The sequence below is a fragment of the Pan troglodytes genome, chromosome 11 (genome assembly GCF_028858775.2).
Source record: "Pan troglodytes isolate AG18354 chromosome 11, NHGRI_mPanTro3-v2.0_pri, whole genome shotgun sequence".
In the NCBI taxonomy this organism is placed as follows: Eukaryota; Metazoa; Chordata; class Mammalia; order Primates; family Hominidae; genus Pan; species Pan troglodytes.
Genome location: NC_072409.2, coordinates 23,367,506 through 23,386,925, shown reverse-complemented (window position 1 = coordinate 23,386,925; position 19,420 = coordinate 23,367,506). Strand labels below are relative to the sequence as shown.

Below are 19,420 nucleotides of genomic sequence, written 5' to 3'. Positions count from 1 at the left end.
GTGCATTTTAAAGAAACATTTCTTACATGCAAGAACCACACTACCCATATCCTTGAGGGATTTAGAGATAGAAAAGCACCATTTCCAACTAGCAAAAGACTCTCTGAAGTGAATAATCTGTGTTCCACCAGAACTCATATATAGGGAGGGAAGCTTTTAGTTATCTCCAAGCACTGGAGAAGTGAATTAAAACCATCAGGCTGATTCCTGAAACAAAAATTCATCATTCAAAAAAGATGTAGAATCAGCCAGGTAAAGTATGAAAGGCTGGGGGGCTGGAGATCAGAAAGGGCAACACCTGCATCATTCACCATCCACATGGCAAAGGCATGAGGACAAAGGCATAGCCAACAGGGAGGTCTCTGAGCATGCACAGCCGGCCACTGAAAGGCACATGAAAAGGATTCAGTTATGGCGAGATGCTGACTCCGCGCATGATCTCTTGAAAAGGAAGCAAAGAACCTTGGGGAGAAAGCATTGACAGGGAGAGGAAGTACCTGTGGAGGCCTCAGCAGAGAGTACTGGTGTTCTGTAGCCCCGGATCACCCCATAGATGGAGACTCTATAAGGCGTGGCAGCCTCGAGGCCCGGGATGTCCACAGCCCTGAGGCTGCCAGGCAACGTGAGGTTCTGGGCTGCCTCCACTTTGTTGACCTCCTGCACCTGAATGACAAAGTGCTCATAGGCATTGTCAGCTGCGGTCCAGTTGAGTCTGAGGCCATCCCAGCCAACCTCAGACACGGCTAAATCTCCCAGCTGTGGGAGCTCCTCTGAAGAAGGACAGAAAAGTATTTGTCAGTTCTATAAACCAAAAATGAGGAAACCAAACATCCCACAGCCCAACTCTAGGAAAGAGAGAAAGGGGAAAGATAATTTTTTTTTTTTAATTCTTGGTCTCTGAGCATTTGCAATTTGAACTGTGGTTCTCTGGCCACAGTTGTCTTCAGGAGTTGAAAATGGCCAGAAAGGGAAATATCTACATGGTTTATCCTTGAGATGGCAAAGACATCTGCACCAATGCACAACCCACCAGGAGCATGCATTGCTAGCAGGTGAAATTCACATGGAAAAGTAGGATTGTGGGTTAGGGTAAGAGATACAGCAATGGTTACAAGTGCAGAATTTGGAGGCAAGTAGTCCTTGATTAGAATCCCAATACTAGCATTTGCTAGCTGCATAATCTTGGGCATGTCACTCAGCTTCTCTCTGAGCCACCCTCTCTTTACCTTTAAATGGAGTTGATGGTACTGTTTCATGGGATTGCGTGATGATTAAATGGTAATATTTATCAACTTCTTAGTATCATACCTGATACATGGCAAGTGCCCAATAAGTGTCAGCTTAATAAATAAATCATTGTTCAAGTGTTTTCCCTTGGAATTTCTTACTCATGTCAGGGAGAAATCCCTGCTTTATTTCATTATTTATAATTAGAAAGATTATCTCATCACTAGCCACTGGCTACCTGCCTGGGTTGATAAAGTGTATGCTGTCTCAGGTGTGAACAAGTATGATGTTTCTTCTTTGGTCTTTTATCAGCTTTCAGGGATCAAAAGTTGTGTACTGGGTTCTCAGCTTGTTTCTTCTTCCACCTTTTTCTGCTCGTACTTTATGTCTAAAGGAAGAATGGCTGTATCACAGAGCAAAGCTGTTTGTGTGAAATGAGTGTGCCTACTTTTAATTAAAAGAAAGGAGATTTTTCTCAGTAAATGGTGCAGAACAGAACCCACTATTACTGCTTCTACAATGTAGAAAGGAAATTTAACGTAGTTGTTATTGGTGATTTAGAAAGTTTGGATTTAGGATATGGAAAAACCCATTGTTTTGTGGGATGCTTCTGAGGGTTAAATGCAGTCTCTCAGCCACTGTTTTGAAGGCTGAAGTGGCCATGGGTTAGAAGTTAGGGAGGAGAATATCTGCAGGGATTTCAACCAAAAATAGTTGAAAGATATAGATACTTGCTCTTGGGTATCCAAGGATTCAATGCCCTGTGAGAGTCTGAGCAACCTCTGAGCAACCTCTTGCTTTTAAGAGGGGTTATTTTCAAACTGTGTTCCACATAGATCTGGGGCTTTCTAGAAGAACTGTGTTGAGAACATGGGTGGAGGTATCCCCCTCTTACTTCCAGGCTCACCAAGAACAGCTGTTCACTTATCTGTCAAATAGTAGGGTTCCTTGGAAGACTTCATTTGCAAAAGGAGTTGTACTGCTAAAAACAAAAGTTTGCGGACTACAGAGGAAGATATGAGCATCTTGCACACAGGCCACACCTGTCTCAAAGGCCCTTTTTGCTCTTGTTTGATCTGAAGATATTCCAGGAAACACAGGAATAAAACCTGGCCCCCTTATTTTTGGAATTTTATGTAGTTTCTAGCAACCACCAAGTTTATTTGTTATATAAGAGCAAGGAAAACAATTGTTTTGAATTGGGTGATTTGGATTGCATTATCAAAAGGCAGCATATGTAGAGTAGGGATGGGCTTAGGGCTCAGCACAGAAACCTTATCACCAAAAAGTTGGCCCTTTTTCCCATAGCCCTTTTTGAAGCTATTTTTAGAAACCTCATGTACAGCACAGTTTTTTATAACAGATGGAGCAGCTCATTTTTGGTGGAAAATTGAGAGGAATTGTTTTTCCTTCCCAAATTGAATGAAAAGCATTGAAGTCAAAGGTGGCTGTCCTTTCTTGGAAATGTCCCTGCTTTTTGTATCTGTTGAGGAGAGAGTCCTAGATAGTTTCAGCAGAAGCTAACTGCATCATTTCTAAAGGTTATTATGTAGAGATCTGCCTATCAGTTGGGTGTTAGTTGGTGGCTCTGAGGCTAGTAATAAGGTTTTTCTAGAAAGTTCTGATCTTATTTTTGTGCCACAGCCCTAATGTTTGTGCTATTTTAAAAATCATGACTCTGTTGCTGTATGATAAATTTAGCTATTTGCTATTCAGTATTTACTACGTGATGGGCACTTTACTAAGCACTGACATTCATTAGCTTATTTACTGCTCATGACAGTTTCCTGAAGTAGGGTTCATTGCTGATTTAAAGATACAAAAAGGAGGCTCAGGGATGTAAAGAAATATACCCAAGAATAGAGGTAGGGCACGCTGGCTCATGCCTGTAATCCCAGCACTTTGGGAGGCCAAGGTGAGAAGATGGCTTGAGCCCAGGAGTTTGCGACCAGCCTGGGCAAAATGGTGAAACTCCATCTCTACAAAAAATACAAAAAACTTAGCTGAGTGTGGTGGCTCACACCTGTGGTTCCAGCTACTGTAGAGGCTGAGGCAGGAGAATCACTTGAGTCTAGGAGCTCGAGGCTGCAGTGAGCCATGGTCACACCATTGCATTCTAGCCTGGGCAAAAGAATGAGACCCTGACTCAAAAAAAACAAAAAGTATATATCTATATATACACACATACATATATATACACACACACACACAAATATATATAAGTATATATTTGTGTGTGTGTATATATGTGTATCTATATATATACATACACATATAGTCCCAAGAATATTTAGCTAGTGAGGTGGAATTCCAACACAGACCTTCCTGAGTTAGAGATTCACGCTGTCTGTCAACAACATTGGGTTAGGATTCTGCCACACGGGGGAATTTTCTCTATTTCAATGACATGCTGGCTCCTATCATGTCTCCAGTCTGGGAGGAGGGTCATATACCTGTGACGACCTGAACAGCAAGGGGTCGAGTGCTGTGGCCCCTGACCTCGCCGTGCAGGGTGATTGTGTAAGGAGTGCCAGCCCTGAGGCCTGGGATTTCCACGGAACGCAGGCTGCCAGGAACCGTGAGATTGTGAGCCTCTTCCACCTGGTCAGCCTCCTGGACCTGAATGGTAAACTGGTCATAGGTTCCATCTGGCGTGGTCCAGTTCAGTCTGAGAGCATCCCAGCTAACCTCGGTCACTGTGAGGTTTCCCATATCTGGAACCTCCTCTGCATAAGGACACAGAGTTGCTGAGTTACTTAAAAAGGCAATTGCACTCTGGGATTCAGGTGAGATGGCATTTTGGCTAAGGTTGGGATGAGTTGTCTGGTTAGTGTTGATTATAGATGCATGATTTACAGCAGGTGTTGAGCACACTCAAACTGTTGGCACTAAAGCCAGGGTTTTTCTATTCAGCTTTTGGGAATGAAAAGTAGTTTTAGGAATTGTTCACAATTTCTATTCTTGACATACAAATAGGGCTATGGGGAGTCCTTTGGTGTTCTTAAAATGAGCTCATGAGCTCAGAGCTATTTTTTCTTCATTTACAGGTTGGGCTTTCCAACTTTTTAGATATTGTGACTGAAACTTACTTTGAAAGAAAAGCCACCTCTCACTTTTTTAAAGGAGGAGTAGGTGGAATTTTCCATGGAACTGGGCTACAACTAGGACTTAGCCAAATAAGGGATGTGACATTTAGGAAGAAGCAGAGATGATTCACTGGTATTTCCCCAATGTGGTAGGAGCTGATCCCAGTTTAAAGCAAGAAAGTGCTTTGATTCCTCCCGAGCAGAGACAAAGGGGAGGAAGTGAATTAGTGAATTCGTCTAGAATACCTGTCAAGACTTCAACAGAGAGAGGGGTTGTGCTGAAGTCCTGAGTGACCCCGCGGATGGTGATGGTATAATGAGTGGCTGCTTTGAGCCCAGGCAGGTCCGTGGACCTCAGTCCTCCTGGGACCGTGAGGTTCTGGGCTGCCTCTACTGTGTCAGCCTCCTGCACCTGAATGAAAAAGTACTCATAGGCCCCTTCCGGAGCAGTCCAGTTGAGTTTGAGGGCATCCCAGCCCACCTCGGCCACCACGACCTCTCCCAAATTGGGAGTTTTCCCTGGAGAAGGACAAAGAACTAGTTTAGTGATCAAATCACACAAGATCCAGGGAATCTTTAACACAAGAATAAGCTGAATAATAATATTACTGAAAAAATGTGACTTTCTTTAGATAAACATGCATCATGCAACTCTTTAAATTTTAGAAATGGAGCAAAGAGAGGAAAGAGCAGGAAAATATTTGTTTTTGTTTGTTTTTTAAATCTTAAAGAATTGCCTTAACCCTCAGCAGATGAGAGAATTTTGTGATTTTCTTTCCCTTTCATATATAGTGCCTTAACGTCCTTTAACAGGAGGGAGGCTGTTTATGGAGCTAAAGGCCCTCTCCATGGGAGCTGTGTGTTTAGTCCCGCAGGTTGAGCTCTGTACAACTCCCAAGGGTGTCATTCATGTGGAGTGAAGTATTAAAAGTTGCCTTGGGGTTCTGTAGCGTGATGGCCTGGTGTCACAATTAGACCCCATAGACATAAGTAGTGGCAGAACAAGTCCATTCCAAAGCTAGTCGTGTCTGATTATTCACGGGCAGTTTCCTGCTGGGAAAAACAGAAGCTATAAATAGAAAGGAAAGAGATACCTGTGGAGGCCTCAGCAGAGAGCACTGGTGTTCTATAGCCCTGGATCACCCCATAGATGGAGACTGTATAAGGTGTAGCAGCCTTGAGGCCCGGTATGTCCACAGCCCGAAGGCTGCCAGGCACGGTGAGGTTCTGAGCTGCCTCCACCTTGTTGGCCTCCTGCACCTGAATGATAAAGTGCTCATAGGCCTGGTCAGCTGCAGTCCAGTTGAGTCTGAGGCCATCCCAGCCAACCTCAGTCACGGTGAGGTTTTCCAGCTCAGGGGCTTGTTCTGAATAATGACAGAGATGGGGTCAGTTAAACTATTCCTCAGAAAGTTTTGCTTCTGAGAACCTGGGAATGGCAAACCCAATGCCACATCTATAGGCCATTGCAGTCCAAGTGCCAGGCTTTGTTCACTGCATCCCCTACTGGTGCTGTCCCTATTAAAACACCAGCAGGACAACAATGTCATATTTCTTTTGTGGCCGGGTGCGGTGGCTCGAGCCTGTAATCCCAGCACTTTGGGAGGCCGAGGTGGGTGGATCATTTGAGGTCAGGAGTTCGAGACCAGCCTGGCCAACATGGTGAAACCCTGTCTCTACTAAAAATACAAAAATTAGCCAGGAGTGGTGGTGGGCACCTGTAATCCCAGCTACTCAGGAGGCTGAGGCAGGAGAATCACTTGAACACAGAAGGTGGAGGTTGCAGTGAGCTGAGATGGCGCCATTGCACTCCAGTCTGGGGGATAGAGTGAGACTCTGTCTCAAAACAAACAAAAAAAATTTCTTTTGCCTTCATGCATATTTGGGTTTTTCTCTTGGAAATGGTATTTTCCTATTGATCAGTGTCCTGCAGATTTAGAAAACTATATGTCTATGTTAGTGATGCTCTGAGCTTCAGTTTTCATTTTGGAACATGTCTTGCATCATAATGGGGTGGCCCTCAGTTACTCTGGGGGTCTTGGTTTGAGCTGTCCGACCTTCTGTATTTTGAGACAATTGGCTCTTCTTAGATACCCTTCTTTTTTGAGAGGCCAAGGTGGGCAGATCATATGAGGTCAGCAGTTCAAGACCAGCCTGGACAACATGGCGAAACCCCGTGTCTACAAAAAATACAGAAATTAGCTGGGTGTGGTGGTGTGAGCCTGTAATCCCAGCTACTTGGGAGGCTGAGTTAGGAGAATTGCTTGAGCCCTGGAGGTTGAGGTTGCAGTGAGCCAAGATTGAGTCATTGCACTCTAGCCTGGGTGACAGAATGAGACTCCATCTCAAAAAAAAAAAAAAAAAGCCTCTTCTTTTTTGTGCTGCCTCAATATCCTATGGGAGGTCTGTTGTATAGTTTATATTGGGATTTCGTCAGTTTCTAGCGTTCAAATCATTTACATAGATCATATTGGTAAAGATCAGAGACACATCGACACAGTATTATTAAGGCTGAGCTAAAGAAGGTGATAAGGCTTTGAAAAACTGTTCCTTATTAGAAAAAAGAAAGAGGTCCTGGGAGAAGCAGATCTTATGAAGCTCAAGTAAAACTGAATGCACCCTGTTCATTCATCTCCCGAATGCACGAAATTCCGTAAAAACTCACTGGTCTCAACCTGACTTAAGGGAGATAATTTGCCCAGGGCTGAGCTTAAGTGGACTTTGCATAGTTTAGGAAGGAAAGTATTTCTCTAGAAATGGATCCTGTAAACTAGAGAGTAGAAACTGACTTTAAATCATTTAAAAGAACAAACTGTTTTTTTCTATTTATACTTCACATTGCTGCTAATTTCAAATGAGCCTTATGTGTCCATTAGAGCAGGCTACTAAGTTGAAAATCTTAGCTTGGAATTTGATTGAGGATATCCTTTCAGAGGAGAAAACATTTCTTTTCTGGAATTGATTTAACTCAGACATTTCTAAGTTCTGGGGAACATTCTTCCTGCTTGTTTCATATTGTCAGAGCATACACTTCTTCAAATTTTGTTTGATCGAGAACAGAGGTCCGCAAACTGTTACCTGAGGCCCACATCTGGCCAGCTGCTTATTTTGGTAGTCAGCAAGCTAACAACAGTTTTTCTTACTTTTTTACATGGTCGGGAAATAAATCCAAAGAAGAATATTATTTCATGGTGCATGCAAGTCATATAAAATTCCAATTCTGGTGCCACAGATAAAGTTTTATTGGAGCATAGCCATGCTTGTTCACTTATATATTGTTGATGGCTGCTTTTGTGTTACAAAATGTGCAGTTGAATAATTGTGATGGAAACTCTCTGGCCTATAAAGTCTAAAATATTTACCATCTGGCCCTTTACAGAAAATGTTTGCAATACTTGATCTTGAATACAGACTCCTCTTTAACCCCGACTCATGTCCTAAAGCTTACACAGGAGGCTCCAAAGCAGTTCTTAACCACCTAAACATGGTCTTTATGAGAAAGGGAGGACCCCAAACTGCAAGTGATGTATCTAGATTTAGGAAAAGAAAGGAGGTGTCAACTACCTTTAATCCTGCTGGGCCTTGTGAGGCCAGAAACAGTTCCCCGGATATAGTGATTATACCCTTGACATTAGGATTTAAGCACAACTAAACTCAAGAGCATGTCCTTCTCAAATATTTCAGCAGTCCTGATACAGAAAGAGATATAGGACAAAAACAGAGCTAAGTGAAAATTAAATCAACCCTATGTCTTCTTAGCTCTCCTTCTTATCCCACTTTCCTGTTTTTGTTCCTCTGCTGTCCACCTGTCAGGAACTAATCTGTCATTGACAATGTACCCCTTCGTGTGAATTAAGTTACTGTCTTTTTTCTACGGGTGTCTATCTTTTAATCCTTATGTCTAATTGTTACATAAAACATTTTTTTCTATGAAATAAATTTTAAATGCCCCCTTGAAAGAGATACTGGGAAAGTTACCTTACTGGGGGTGGGGGAATGAGATTGTGGATTGCCCATTAAGCTGTGGCAAGAGATGGATGGAGAGAAAAGATGCACGTTGGAAAATGTCTCTTCCTAATGAGAATCATCTTATCTCTTTGAATCATATATTTAATATGCCACTGATACTTTCATCTAATTGTCCCCACATCCTGTTTCATCTGTTCATATAGTCGATAGAGTGATTTTTTTTTACATAATGTCATGTTGTTCAGTAAATAGTAATAGTGATGATGTTGGTACTTCTGCTAACACTTTTGGCTATTTCTCTACTATTTTTTTTTTTTTTTGGTAGGCAAATCAAGAAAGAGCATTGGTTTATAACTCAGAGAGGCAGTACTGTGGCCATGTCAGTAGTGGATGCTATGTGTGCCCCACCCAGATCCCTTTATTAAATAAATGCTAGCCAAGTGAGTAAAAGGTACAACTTCCACAAATAAAATCAGTAGCTAAATTAAAGAGAGAGGGGGTCAGAATTATGAAAGAAGGGGGAATATTATGAATAAAAAATACAGTGGACAATAGTTGAGATGAGGACCAAGAGGCTTCACATAAATGCTGGCTCCACATTTCAACTGCAAATGACATACTGTGGACTTACTGCCCTAGAAACCAAGTGTTTCCATTATAGATTCCACACTGAATTTCTTGGCATTTCTTTATCAAAAGGCTGTTGTCTTCTTCTTACAGCTGTGCACTGGAATCTACCCTCTGAACAATGTCAGTGGGCCTGGGAAATCAGAATTTTGAAACCCATTGCTGTGCTCCTGGTGGGTTGAGCAGCTGGTCTGGAGGAATTTCTGACAGTGCCAACTTAAAAATCTGTAGATTGTTACCATCTTCTAGATAGTGATTACCAAGTGCTGGCTTGATGAGGAACTCACTTCAGCGTCCACTTAGGGGAGAAAGAGTGATTCTCCCACAGCAGGGGCATGGTCACATCCAAGCCTGACAACCCCAAAGGGTATCTTCAGTGGCTTTACTCTCATCTCTCAGAGATAAGACAATTGAAATGAGAAGCCTTGGCTGCCTTAAAACATTCAGTGATTTCTTTGTAACTGCCAAGAACCAAGCCCCTTTGCAGATGCCCCTGATGATGTCTCTAGCCTCCTACCCTACTGTTTTCCCACTCTATCATATAGCAGGACTGTATAGCTTGCAGTTCACTAAGGTAAAGTTTCTCATGCTTTTCAGCTTTTCAGATGCTATTCCCTCTGCTGGAAATGTCATTACTCTTTCTCCACTTGCCCAGCCCCTTTTCTTTTTCAGAACTCAACCAAACATCACTTCTTCCAAAAAGCCTTCTCCAATGCTTTTCATTCCCTTTGCTTAGGTCTGTGATGGGTACCTGTCTGTATGCTCCTGCAGCCTCCCACAAATCCCTCTAAAACAGATAAGCTACAGTGTTATAATTTGGGTTTTGGTTCTCTCTCTTATAGCAACGTGCGCCATTTCTTGAGAAGAGAAGCTGTTTCTTTCTCTTCTATACACCGGCATCGCCTGACCCACAGTAGGTATGAAATAAATATTTGCTGGATGAATAAATATTTGAATAAATTTCAGTTTGGTCTGTGAGAAAATCAAAATAGCAAATAAGAGCAGAATGTTCTGTATTACTGGTAGCTGTGGCTAAAAACAAAATTCCACCTCTCTTCTTCCAAAATTCCTGAGAGCTACTGGGTTGTCACTGTCAAGGCTTATGTTGCTATGAAAAGATGCTTTGCTGGCTTTATGTTTCTACCTATCACCCCTGCCTCCTGTCTCTTATGGCATGCAGCAAATTCATGGCTTTGACCTTAAGCAGGGTTTAGTTGGGTTTATGAGAGTACAAAAGCAGAGAGAAAAGGGAGAGAGAGGAGAGGAGAGAGAAGAGGGGAGAAGGGAGGAAGTAGAGGGGAGGAGAATAGAGTGGAGGAGAGGGAAAGAGAAGGGAGGGAATGGGAGAGGAGGAGAGGGAATGATGCCTGGTACACACTAATTTTTTTAAATGCCAACAGACACGGTACCTTTCGTTCTTCCCTCCTCCCTTCTTTCCTTCCCTTCCTTCCTTCCTCCCTCCCTCCCTCCCTCCCTCCCTCCCTCCCTTCCTTCCTTCCTTCCTTCCTTCCTTTCTCCCTCCTTCCCTCCCTCCCTTCCTTCCTCCCTTCCTTCCTTCTTTCCTTCCTTCCTTCCTTCCTTTTCTATCCAGATTAAGCGGAATTGAAGACTTTCCAAGGGAATGATTTCCCTTATGCCTTAAGGAAAGAATTGGGGTGTTAATGCAGAGGTGGAAGGGAAGAATCAGAAGATTCTATGGAAATGCTGACTCTGAAGTAGCCAGGGTCCCTAAACACTCATGAAGCTCATACCACATACTTGTCTGCCTTCAGGGCACTGGGATTCAGCAGTGGATGATGGAGTCAGTCCTTACATTCTGCTCACTGATGGGGAGGCAGGCCATAGATATTATAGTAAACCAATACTTGCATAATATCAAGGCAGATAAGTTTCACAAGGAAACCTAGAGCAGCTTGAAGGGGTAGATCAGGATGGGGGTGCCTTTTTAGGCTGCTGGTCAGAGAAGCCCTCTGTTCTGGGTCATACCTGAGCTGCTGAGTGAAATGAGGGAGGATGCTCTGTGAAGTGCTGGGAAAAGAGTGGTATCCAGGGAGTGGGAGCAGCATACTCCAAAGCCCGAGGGTGGGAGCAGGCTCAGCAAGCTTAAGGAACAGTGTGAAGGCCCAAGAGGCCGTGGTGAAGTGAGCAAGGGAATGAGTGGCAGGACTGAGGTCAGAGGATGAGCCGGCCGTGCCAGATTCTGTAGGGCCCTGTAACCCATGGCTGGGTCTTTGGGCGAGAGGTGTGATAGGTGGCCAGGTTATGCATATTTTTAGTATGGTGCCACATCAAGAAAAAGACTTACATTATGGCCCATCCATCAGTAAAACCCTGGAATTCCCTAGGAAAAATTCTTCAGGGCCACTGATTCTTCATTTTTCTCTGTAAGCCCCACAGACATTGAGTGGCACCTGACAGGCTTCTGCTATTAAGAATCCAGTGATACAGAGCTGGAAGGTTCTTGCTTCTGATGGTTGAACCTAAAACTCTGCAACATTTCAGGACTTATAGCCACATGGCTCCTTCACCCAAGAGCTCTCACTTTTCCTGTTTTCTTTCTTCCTCTATGCTTACCAAGGTCAGGTGCCTGGGCTTCTACTTCTTTAGCTATTCCATTTAACACATCTATGTTTGCCTCTTATGTCTCTGTCCAAAAGCGTCTTCCCATTGTAAGCCTTTCCTGATTCTCTGAAGTTAGATCCAGTGTCTCCTGAGCACTGGCTGCACCCTCTGTACCATCGATCGTAGTGAGCAGAATGTTATCTCAGTGTCTGTTTGTTCGCTACACAGTGAGTTCCTTGGAATTAAATACCCGTCTTCTTTGCTCTAGTAACCCCAGAACTTAGCACAGAGCATGGTGATAGTATTTTATTGACTGAGTGAATGCAGAAGGCTTTAAAAGTTAGAATTCAAGGAGGGAAAGAAACGTCTGCTTCACCTTAAATGAAACAGATATATTTTTTCCTGTGGAGAAAGGGATGGGGGAAATAGTCTGTGGACAGTGGAGAAGAACCAATAAAAAGAACTTTGCACATTTTTCCCACACTGAAGAATGTCTTTAAATATGAAACATGATATCTTTGAAATGGCATTAAGGAGGCGTGGTGGGGAAATGCAACTGCTGAGGCTTTGGAATGCCAATATGGGGCTCTCATTCAGAAACAGAATAATTCTAGCTAGTAAATCTCCTGGTTATAGCCACATTACCTCCTTTCTCTAGTGGAGAAGCCCCACACCTCAGGATCTTAGGGAGATAAAACTTCTTCAGTGACTGCGCAGGTGTGAGGCTTTCTCACTGGAGGAAGGAGGCAATGTGGCCATCACCAGAAGGTGGAATGATTGAGGGGCAATAGGAATCTCTCTTAGATACAGCATTTATCAAACTCAAGAGAAAGCTAAGAGAGAGGGGCAGAGGAAGGAGGAGGAGGAAGAAGAGAAGGAGGGAGGGAAGAGGGAAGAAAGAGAGAGAAAGAGAAAGAAAAGAGAGGGATTTCATCTTTTGGGTATTTCTGATTCATTTGTTGCCCCTTGACACTTTATAACAAGCTCATGTTTATAAAGCTGAAATTGAAATCTCTACTATAGATTTATTTCTTCTTGGTTCTATCCCCGCCCCCCAGCTTATTTTTTAATTAAACTATTCTTTCAGAGCATCCTTCATAAACATCTTATAGTTGGGTGGGAAGCAGTCAATGCAGAGTCAACAGAATTGACCACGTAAACTCATTTCAGACTCTGGCAGGGACTGCTCATTGTCTGCCAAATTTCTCTCTTACAAATGACCTCAATTTTATGTGGAAGTAACATGTTCAGACAGAAGACTACCTTTCCCTGCCTCCCTTACAGCTAGGAGTGGCCAATGAACTATGGGGAGAAGTGATTGGTGGGGTTTCCAGAAAGACTCACCCAGAAGGTACTCCTCTTTGGGAGTTTTGGTTCTTCCTCCCTTATGCTGCCTAGAACACAGATGTAATGGCTGTATTACAGCAGCCATGTTGTGACACTGAGATGACTTTGAGAATGGAAGCCAAGGACTAAAAATGCTGGAAAAGAAAGACAGAAGCAGCCTGGGTGCCTGACAATTTGAAACTACTAAGTTATCCCTGTGCCTCCCAGCTCCAGATTCATTTTATAAGAAAGAAAACCAACTTCTATCTTAAGTAAGTGACTGTGATTTGAGACTGAAGATATTGTGAGAAAGACTCTTCAAGCCATTTCCAAATATGTCCACACTTCTAACCCTTTTCTTGCATATCAAGCTTCAACTGGAATAACATCTCTTGCCATAACACCTTTGCCAGCTCTCCTGATTTCCTTGGATCACTCTTTTTCTCGAGTTCTGTCTAGCATTCTGAGTATCTAGTCTTCCGCAAGCACTATGAGCAGGCACAAATGAGTCCACATAACAATGCTGACTTTGGGAACTACTTTTCCTCAAATATCAGTATGGTACAATGTATGCAGTAGGTACTCAATACATGCCTACTAATTAAATTGGAAGTAAAGACTATTACTTGCCAAAACCTGGAAAAGTAACATTTTCCACCTATACATTTCGAATATTTGGCGGCCAAAATTGAATAGGCTTATTTTTCATACAGGAAGAAATATTTTAAAAACCTGGTTGTCTCTTCAGTTTAGCCACCGAGTAAGCATGGCAGCAGGTTCAGTGAACAGGTTGCATGGGCCAGAATGGACACAAGTTGCATGGGCCGCAATGTCAGGATTAAGCTGTTGTCATAGACAAACTAGGTTAATGTCTTAATGACTAAGAGAAAAGAGAAAATGAGAGGGCACCATGGAAGTCTCAAAGGGCCGTGTGCCACTCTTCAGGGGTAAACTTGGCAGAAAGCAAAAGACCTGGAATAAAAACAGTTTGTAGAAAATAACCAAAAAAAAAAAAATTATTACCAACATCTTGGTCATCTTTAAATGAAGTAAAATGAAAAGTAAATTAATTGTTAGGCTAAAAGAAGGAAATAAACAAGAAACAATTTAAAAGATGCTGTGATGCCCAGTTAAAAAAAGAAAACAAAAATAATAGTTAAATGCAAACACAAACCCTGATGTTTAAAGTTCTCCTAGGAAGAAATGTTTTAAAACCCCTATTTCCCAGTGGGGGAAATTTGCTGTATCAGTTGACAGGAGGTAGAAAAGACGAGTAAGCAGCCCTTTCAAAGTGGTGTTCAGGGGCTTCAGGGATGGAGAAAGTGGCTTGCTTTTGCATTTGGCTTTCTCATGTGAGGACACCCTGGCTGAGGAGATCTGCTAACCTCAGAATTAACCTAGAGTTTGGAGGAAGCTCAGGGCAGACTCACCAGTGGATGCCTTCACACGTGCGGGCTTGCTCTTGTGTCTGCCTTTCTCGGCTGTCAGGAGGACATTGTACTCCTGTCCTGGTTCCAGGCCTCTCAGGACATAGGAAGTGGTGTTTCTTGGAAGCTGCACTCCCACCCACTGGCCTGTGGGGAGACTGTAATTGAGGCGGTAGCGGTCAAATTTGGCCAACGGTGTCTTCCAGAGCAGGGTCAGGCTGGTCTCTGCAGTTTCAGAAACCTGAAGGTCCTTGGGCGTGTCCAACTCTGGGAGGAGAACAGAGAGATGAATGCTCTTCAGGCTGCAAGGCAGGGCTGCTTCTGGGGCTGAAAGTCAACTGCGTCTGGGCTGGAGTCCTAGGTCTGCCACAGAGGAGCTGAGGAACCACAGGAGAGTCACATCTCTGGGTCTCTCTTTTTACTTTTGTAAAATAGGTCTAATTATACATCACCCACGTGACCCCATCGGAGTCTGAGAAGATTAAAAATAATGTCATGGAATATCCATTCCATAAAATGCTACTCAGATTTAAAGCAGTTAAAAGGAACCAACTATTGATAAAAGGAGCAATTTAGATGAATCTCGAGAGAATTATGCTGAAGGAAAAAAAGCCAGTTTCAAAATGTTACATGCTGTATTGCTATGCACTGAATGTCTGTGCCTCTCTAAAGTTCTTATGTTGAAACTTAATCCCCAATGTGAAGACATTTGGATCTAGGGACCTTTGGGAGGCCTCATGAATGGGAGTAGTGCCCTTATAAAAGAGACCTTGCCCCTTCTGTCCTGTGAGGACACAGTAAAAAGATGGCCTGCTGTCAGCCAGAAAGCAGGCCTTCATCAGGCACCAAATCTGCTGGCATCTTGATCTTGGACATCGCAGCCTTCAGAACTGTGAGAAATAAATTTCTTCTGTTTATAAGTTACTTGGTCTAAGGTATTCTTATTCTTGTTACAGTAACTCAAATGGACTAATATGTGTAGGATCCCATTTATGCAGCATTCCTTGAAATGGCAAAATCATAGAGATGAAGAACAGATAAATGAATGCCCAGGGTTAGGCAGAGGGGCAAAGGGAGGGAGGTGGCTGTGGCTGCAAAGGGTAGCATGTGGGATTCTTGTAGTAAGACTGTTCTGTATCTTGACTCTAGCAGTGCATTCACAAATCTACATGTGTGATAAAATTGCATAGAACTAAGTATATACACACACATACCAATGAGTGTATGCAAAACTGGTGAAATATAAATAGAGTGGACAGATTACGCCAATGTCAATTTCTCAGTTGTTATATTAGTCTACATTTATGAAAGACGCTACCCTTGGGGGAACCTGGGTGATGGGCACAGGGGATCTCTCTGTATGCTTTCTCACAATTGCATGTGAATCTACAATTATCTCAAAATCAAAAGATTAAAAAAAAAGAATTGGCATGTAAATGCCCAGACTTGCATCCCGCATAATGTGGAAGCTCAATGATGATCCATCTCCTCTTTACACACTAGCCTCCTTCTTCCTCATAGGGCCTGCGGGGAGGTAAGCTGGGGGCTGGGGGAGAGGCAGAGGAGGAATTTTCTTTTTGCAGTGCAAACTTCCCAGAAAAATGGAAAAAAAAAAATCTTGAGGAAAGAATCAATGACCTCAAATCAGGTAGCCCCTCAGCATCCTCACCTACAAGTTGTGGCTACAGGATACAATAGGTAAGTGTAGGGCCTGGACTTTAAACTACAATCCTGTTACTTATAATCTGCTTGACAGGGGTATAAAAGTTAGGTGTTTTCTCAGAGAAAACCCCACAGTTGTGTTTGGACTAGATAATGGTTTATTTAAAAGATGCAACTGATTACCAACTTACAAATGTTCATGAATTTCTTACAAAGCCTGGTTCCAATTTTTCTTTAAAAAATCCCGGCTGGGCATAGGGACTCATGCCTGTAATCCCAGCACTTTGGGAGGCCGAGGTGGGCGGATCATGAGGTCAAGAGATCGAGACCATCCTGGCCAACATGGTGAAACCCCCATCTCTACTAAAAATACAAAAATTAGCTGGGCGTGGTGGTGTGCACCTGTAGTCTCAGCTACTCGGGAGGCTGAGGCAGGAGAATCTCTTGAACCCCGGAGGCGGAGGTTGCAGTGAGCTGAGATCATGCCACTACACTCCAGCCTGGTGACAGAGCGATACTCCATCTCAACAACAACAACAACAACAACAACAACAACAACCACAAAATCCCCAGTCCCCTTTTCCATACAGGGGATGATGTTGGCATCATACAGATGGACCGTACTTATGTTCCTTTTGAATTTCGACATTGGGGCTAGATGGTACTACAGGGCCCTTTCTCCTCCAGGCTTCTACTTTTTCTCTTTAAATAGGTTTTGGCCACATTGGCTCTGTCTCATCTGCCCAGCACCAGCTCAGTGGGATGGGAATTCCAGGTGTGCCTCACCTGTGGCTGCGTTGATGGTCGCTGGATTGCTCTCCTTGTCTTCCTTCACAGCAGAAACTCCAATCCCATATTCAGTTCCCGGCCTCAGACCTAAGGAGAGAATGTGCAAGTTGAGATTCATCCTGAAATCAGAGAGACTTTCAGAGGATGATAAAAATGGCTTTGAGTTGGTCTCTGGAGGCTACAACAAATTTTCGGAATGTTTTACAAAAGAACTCACTGCAATCCAATAAGCAGTATTTCAGGAAATTGGACTTATTTCTGAGGGTTACAAATGGGGACATGTGGGAGCAGGTGCCCATCCTTTAAGGGCCCTCTAGGGCTGGCTGGCTCAGGCTTGCAGAGATGCAGAGCTCACCTGTGAGTGTGGTTTTGGTTGTGGCTTGTTGGCTCTTTGGAACATCAACCTCAGCGTGGTCCCCTCCAGAGATGGGTGCATACTTAATTCTGTAACTGTCGATAGCTGCCTTGCCATTCCTCCATTCCAGGGTGATGCTGTTATCTGTCTGGGAAACACGTCGAAGATTCCTGGGAGCATCGAGGCCTGTTTGAGAGAAGGAACATTTGTACTGAACATATCAGTCACAAGAGACCAGGAGTCTTTGACAGCTCAAGCTGACATATGAAACGTGCCTGGAACTGGAGAGAAATTACAAAATTCTCAGCACACTCATCTGTCCCCATAGTTGATGTGCAAATCTAAACAAGTGCTACAGATTTGGCACATTTCCCTATTACGGATGAGTGCGACACTTTAGTCATTTGTGTTTTTCTCAGACTTTGTGGTTAAAGAAACAATGCAAAGACTTAAAAATAAGCTCATGAGTGTAAAAACTGGTCTTTTGCATTTTCTCATCATATTTCATTCTTTAATTTATTTTTTTGAGACAGAGTCTCGCTCTGTCACCAGGCTGGAGTGCGTTGGTGCGATCTCGGCTCACTGCAACCCCTGCTTCCCAGGTTCAAGTGATTCTCCTGCCTCAGCCTCCCGAGTACCTGGGATTACAGGAGCACACCACCACGCCCAGTTATTTATTTATTTTTTTGAGACGGAGTCTCGCTCTGTCACCCAGGTTGGAATGCAGTGGCGCGATCTCGGCTCACTGCAAGCTCCACCTCCCGGGTTCATGCCATTCTCCTGCCTCAGCCTGTAGCTGGGACTACAGGCACCCGCCACCACGCCTGGCTAATTTTTTTTGTATTTTTAGTAGAGATGGGGTTTCACTGTGTTAGCCAGAATGGTCTCAATCTCCTGACCTCGTGATTTGCCCACCTCGGCCTCCCAAAGTGCTGGGATTACAGGCGTGAGCCACTGCGCCCGACCCCAATTTTTGTACTTTTAGTAGAGACAGGGTTTTGCCATGTTGGCCAGGATGGTCTCCATCTCTTGACCTTGTGATCTGCCTGCATCAGCCTGCCAAGTGCTGGGATTACAGGCGTGAGCCACCACGCCCGGCCTCCTCATCATATTTCTAATAACTCACAAAGTACTTACTGAGCTCTGAAAAATATTTACTGAATGAAAAATTGACACTTTTGAACTTTTAAAATAATGCCATAGGCTAAAGTGTTAGGAGGCTCATTTGTCATATATGTTTTCCATATACCGTATTTTACTTGAAAAATATTTATTTGAACTTTATTTTAACCAGAACTTTTGTCTGAGAATATCAGACCAGCATCTTCTACATATGTCCCCCACCCCCAAAAGTGCTTTGGAAGGTTATTTGGAATTTTTTTGAAAAATTAATTAATAAATTGCTACAATATTTTAAAATTTACAGGAGTAGAAATACCCCTTTCATTTTTCGTACTGTAAAATGAGCCTGGAAGATACCCCAACATGCAGTGGGATGGAAATCTTTCAATCTTTCCTTTACTGTATCTGTTAACAGGGGGAGGCCTTTTACCTGTTGTGAAGGTCTCTTTGGCTGGGTTGCTTGACATGTCACCTCTGCGGGAGATGAGGGACACCTCGTACTCAGTGTCAGGCTTCAGGTTCCCGATGGAGTACTGGTTCTCGTCCTCTGTGAGATCGATGGTGGTACGGTCTCCTGGCACGTCTTTGATGCCGTAGGTCAGCTCAATGCCATCGATCTCAGCCAGGGGCTTGAACCAGGTGATCAAGGCAGTGGTGTCTGTGACATCTTTCACCTCGATCTGGCTGGGGGCATCCAAGCCTATGATGGGCAGAGGACAGAGAGGCTTCAGAGGTTAGGGCCATTGCCTGAAGCTTAGCAGAGAGAGGACTTTGTAACTCTCCAGACCTGTGGGTGAATACTTAGATATATACTAACTGCTTGACTTTATTTTGCCTTTCTGAACCTTAGTTTTCGGTTTGATAAGCTATAAGTAGGGATAACAGCAGCTACCTCTAGTGTTTTTGGTTTTTGTTTTTTTCATCTTAAGAGAGATAAAGCTTGCAAAGCATCTAGCACAGAGCCTGGCCCATGGATGTCACATGAAAAAAAAAAAGGTTGTTCTTTTGTTATTATTATTATTATTACTGTTCTCATAAGTTAAGGAAACATGTTTTGGGGATACTTTATTTGAAAAGATGAACTTAGTCTCTTTAAATTTTTAATTAGGCAAAACTTCCTGGATGTTTCCTGAAAACTTTTCCATCAGAATTACCAAGCAGAAAAGTGAGGCAATAGACGTCTTGACAGTGTATGGAAACTTATTTTTGATAAAAAGAATTCACGCAAGAAAGTCATTGCTATTTCAAGCCTTGCCTGTCTTTGCAGG

General features: G+C 43.3%; 1 protein-coding gene across 11 annotated transcripts in view; it reads right to left on the bottom strand.

Moving 5' to 3' along the window:
• Positions 1-19,420, bottom strand: part of TNC (tenascin C) — a 97,216-nt gene that overhangs the window by 38,644 nt on the left and 39,152 nt on the right. For 5 of the 11 annotated variants that reach the window (XM_063787538.1, XM_009457162.5, XM_001156720.7 and 2 more), the window contains 8 exons: positions 18,583-18,852; positions 17,031-17,216; positions 16,673-16,762; positions 14,228-14,491; positions 5,408-5,680; positions 4,560-4,832; positions 3,681-3,953; positions 498-770 (listed from right to left, as the gene is read on the bottom strand). In XM_063787538.1, coding sequence (XP_063643608.1) covers positions 498-770; positions 3,681-3,953; positions 4,560-4,832; positions 5,408-5,680; positions 14,228-14,491; positions 16,673-16,762; positions 17,031-17,216; positions 18,583-18,852 — 1,902 coding nt within the window. The remainder of the gene's footprint in view (positions 1-497; positions 771-3,680; positions 3,954-4,559; positions 4,833-5,407; positions 5,681-14,227; positions 14,492-16,672; positions 16,763-17,030; positions 17,217-18,582; positions 18,853-19,420) is intronic. The other 6 variants (XM_063787542.1, XM_063787546.1, XM_063787545.1 and 3 more) reach the window with 3 other exon arrangements.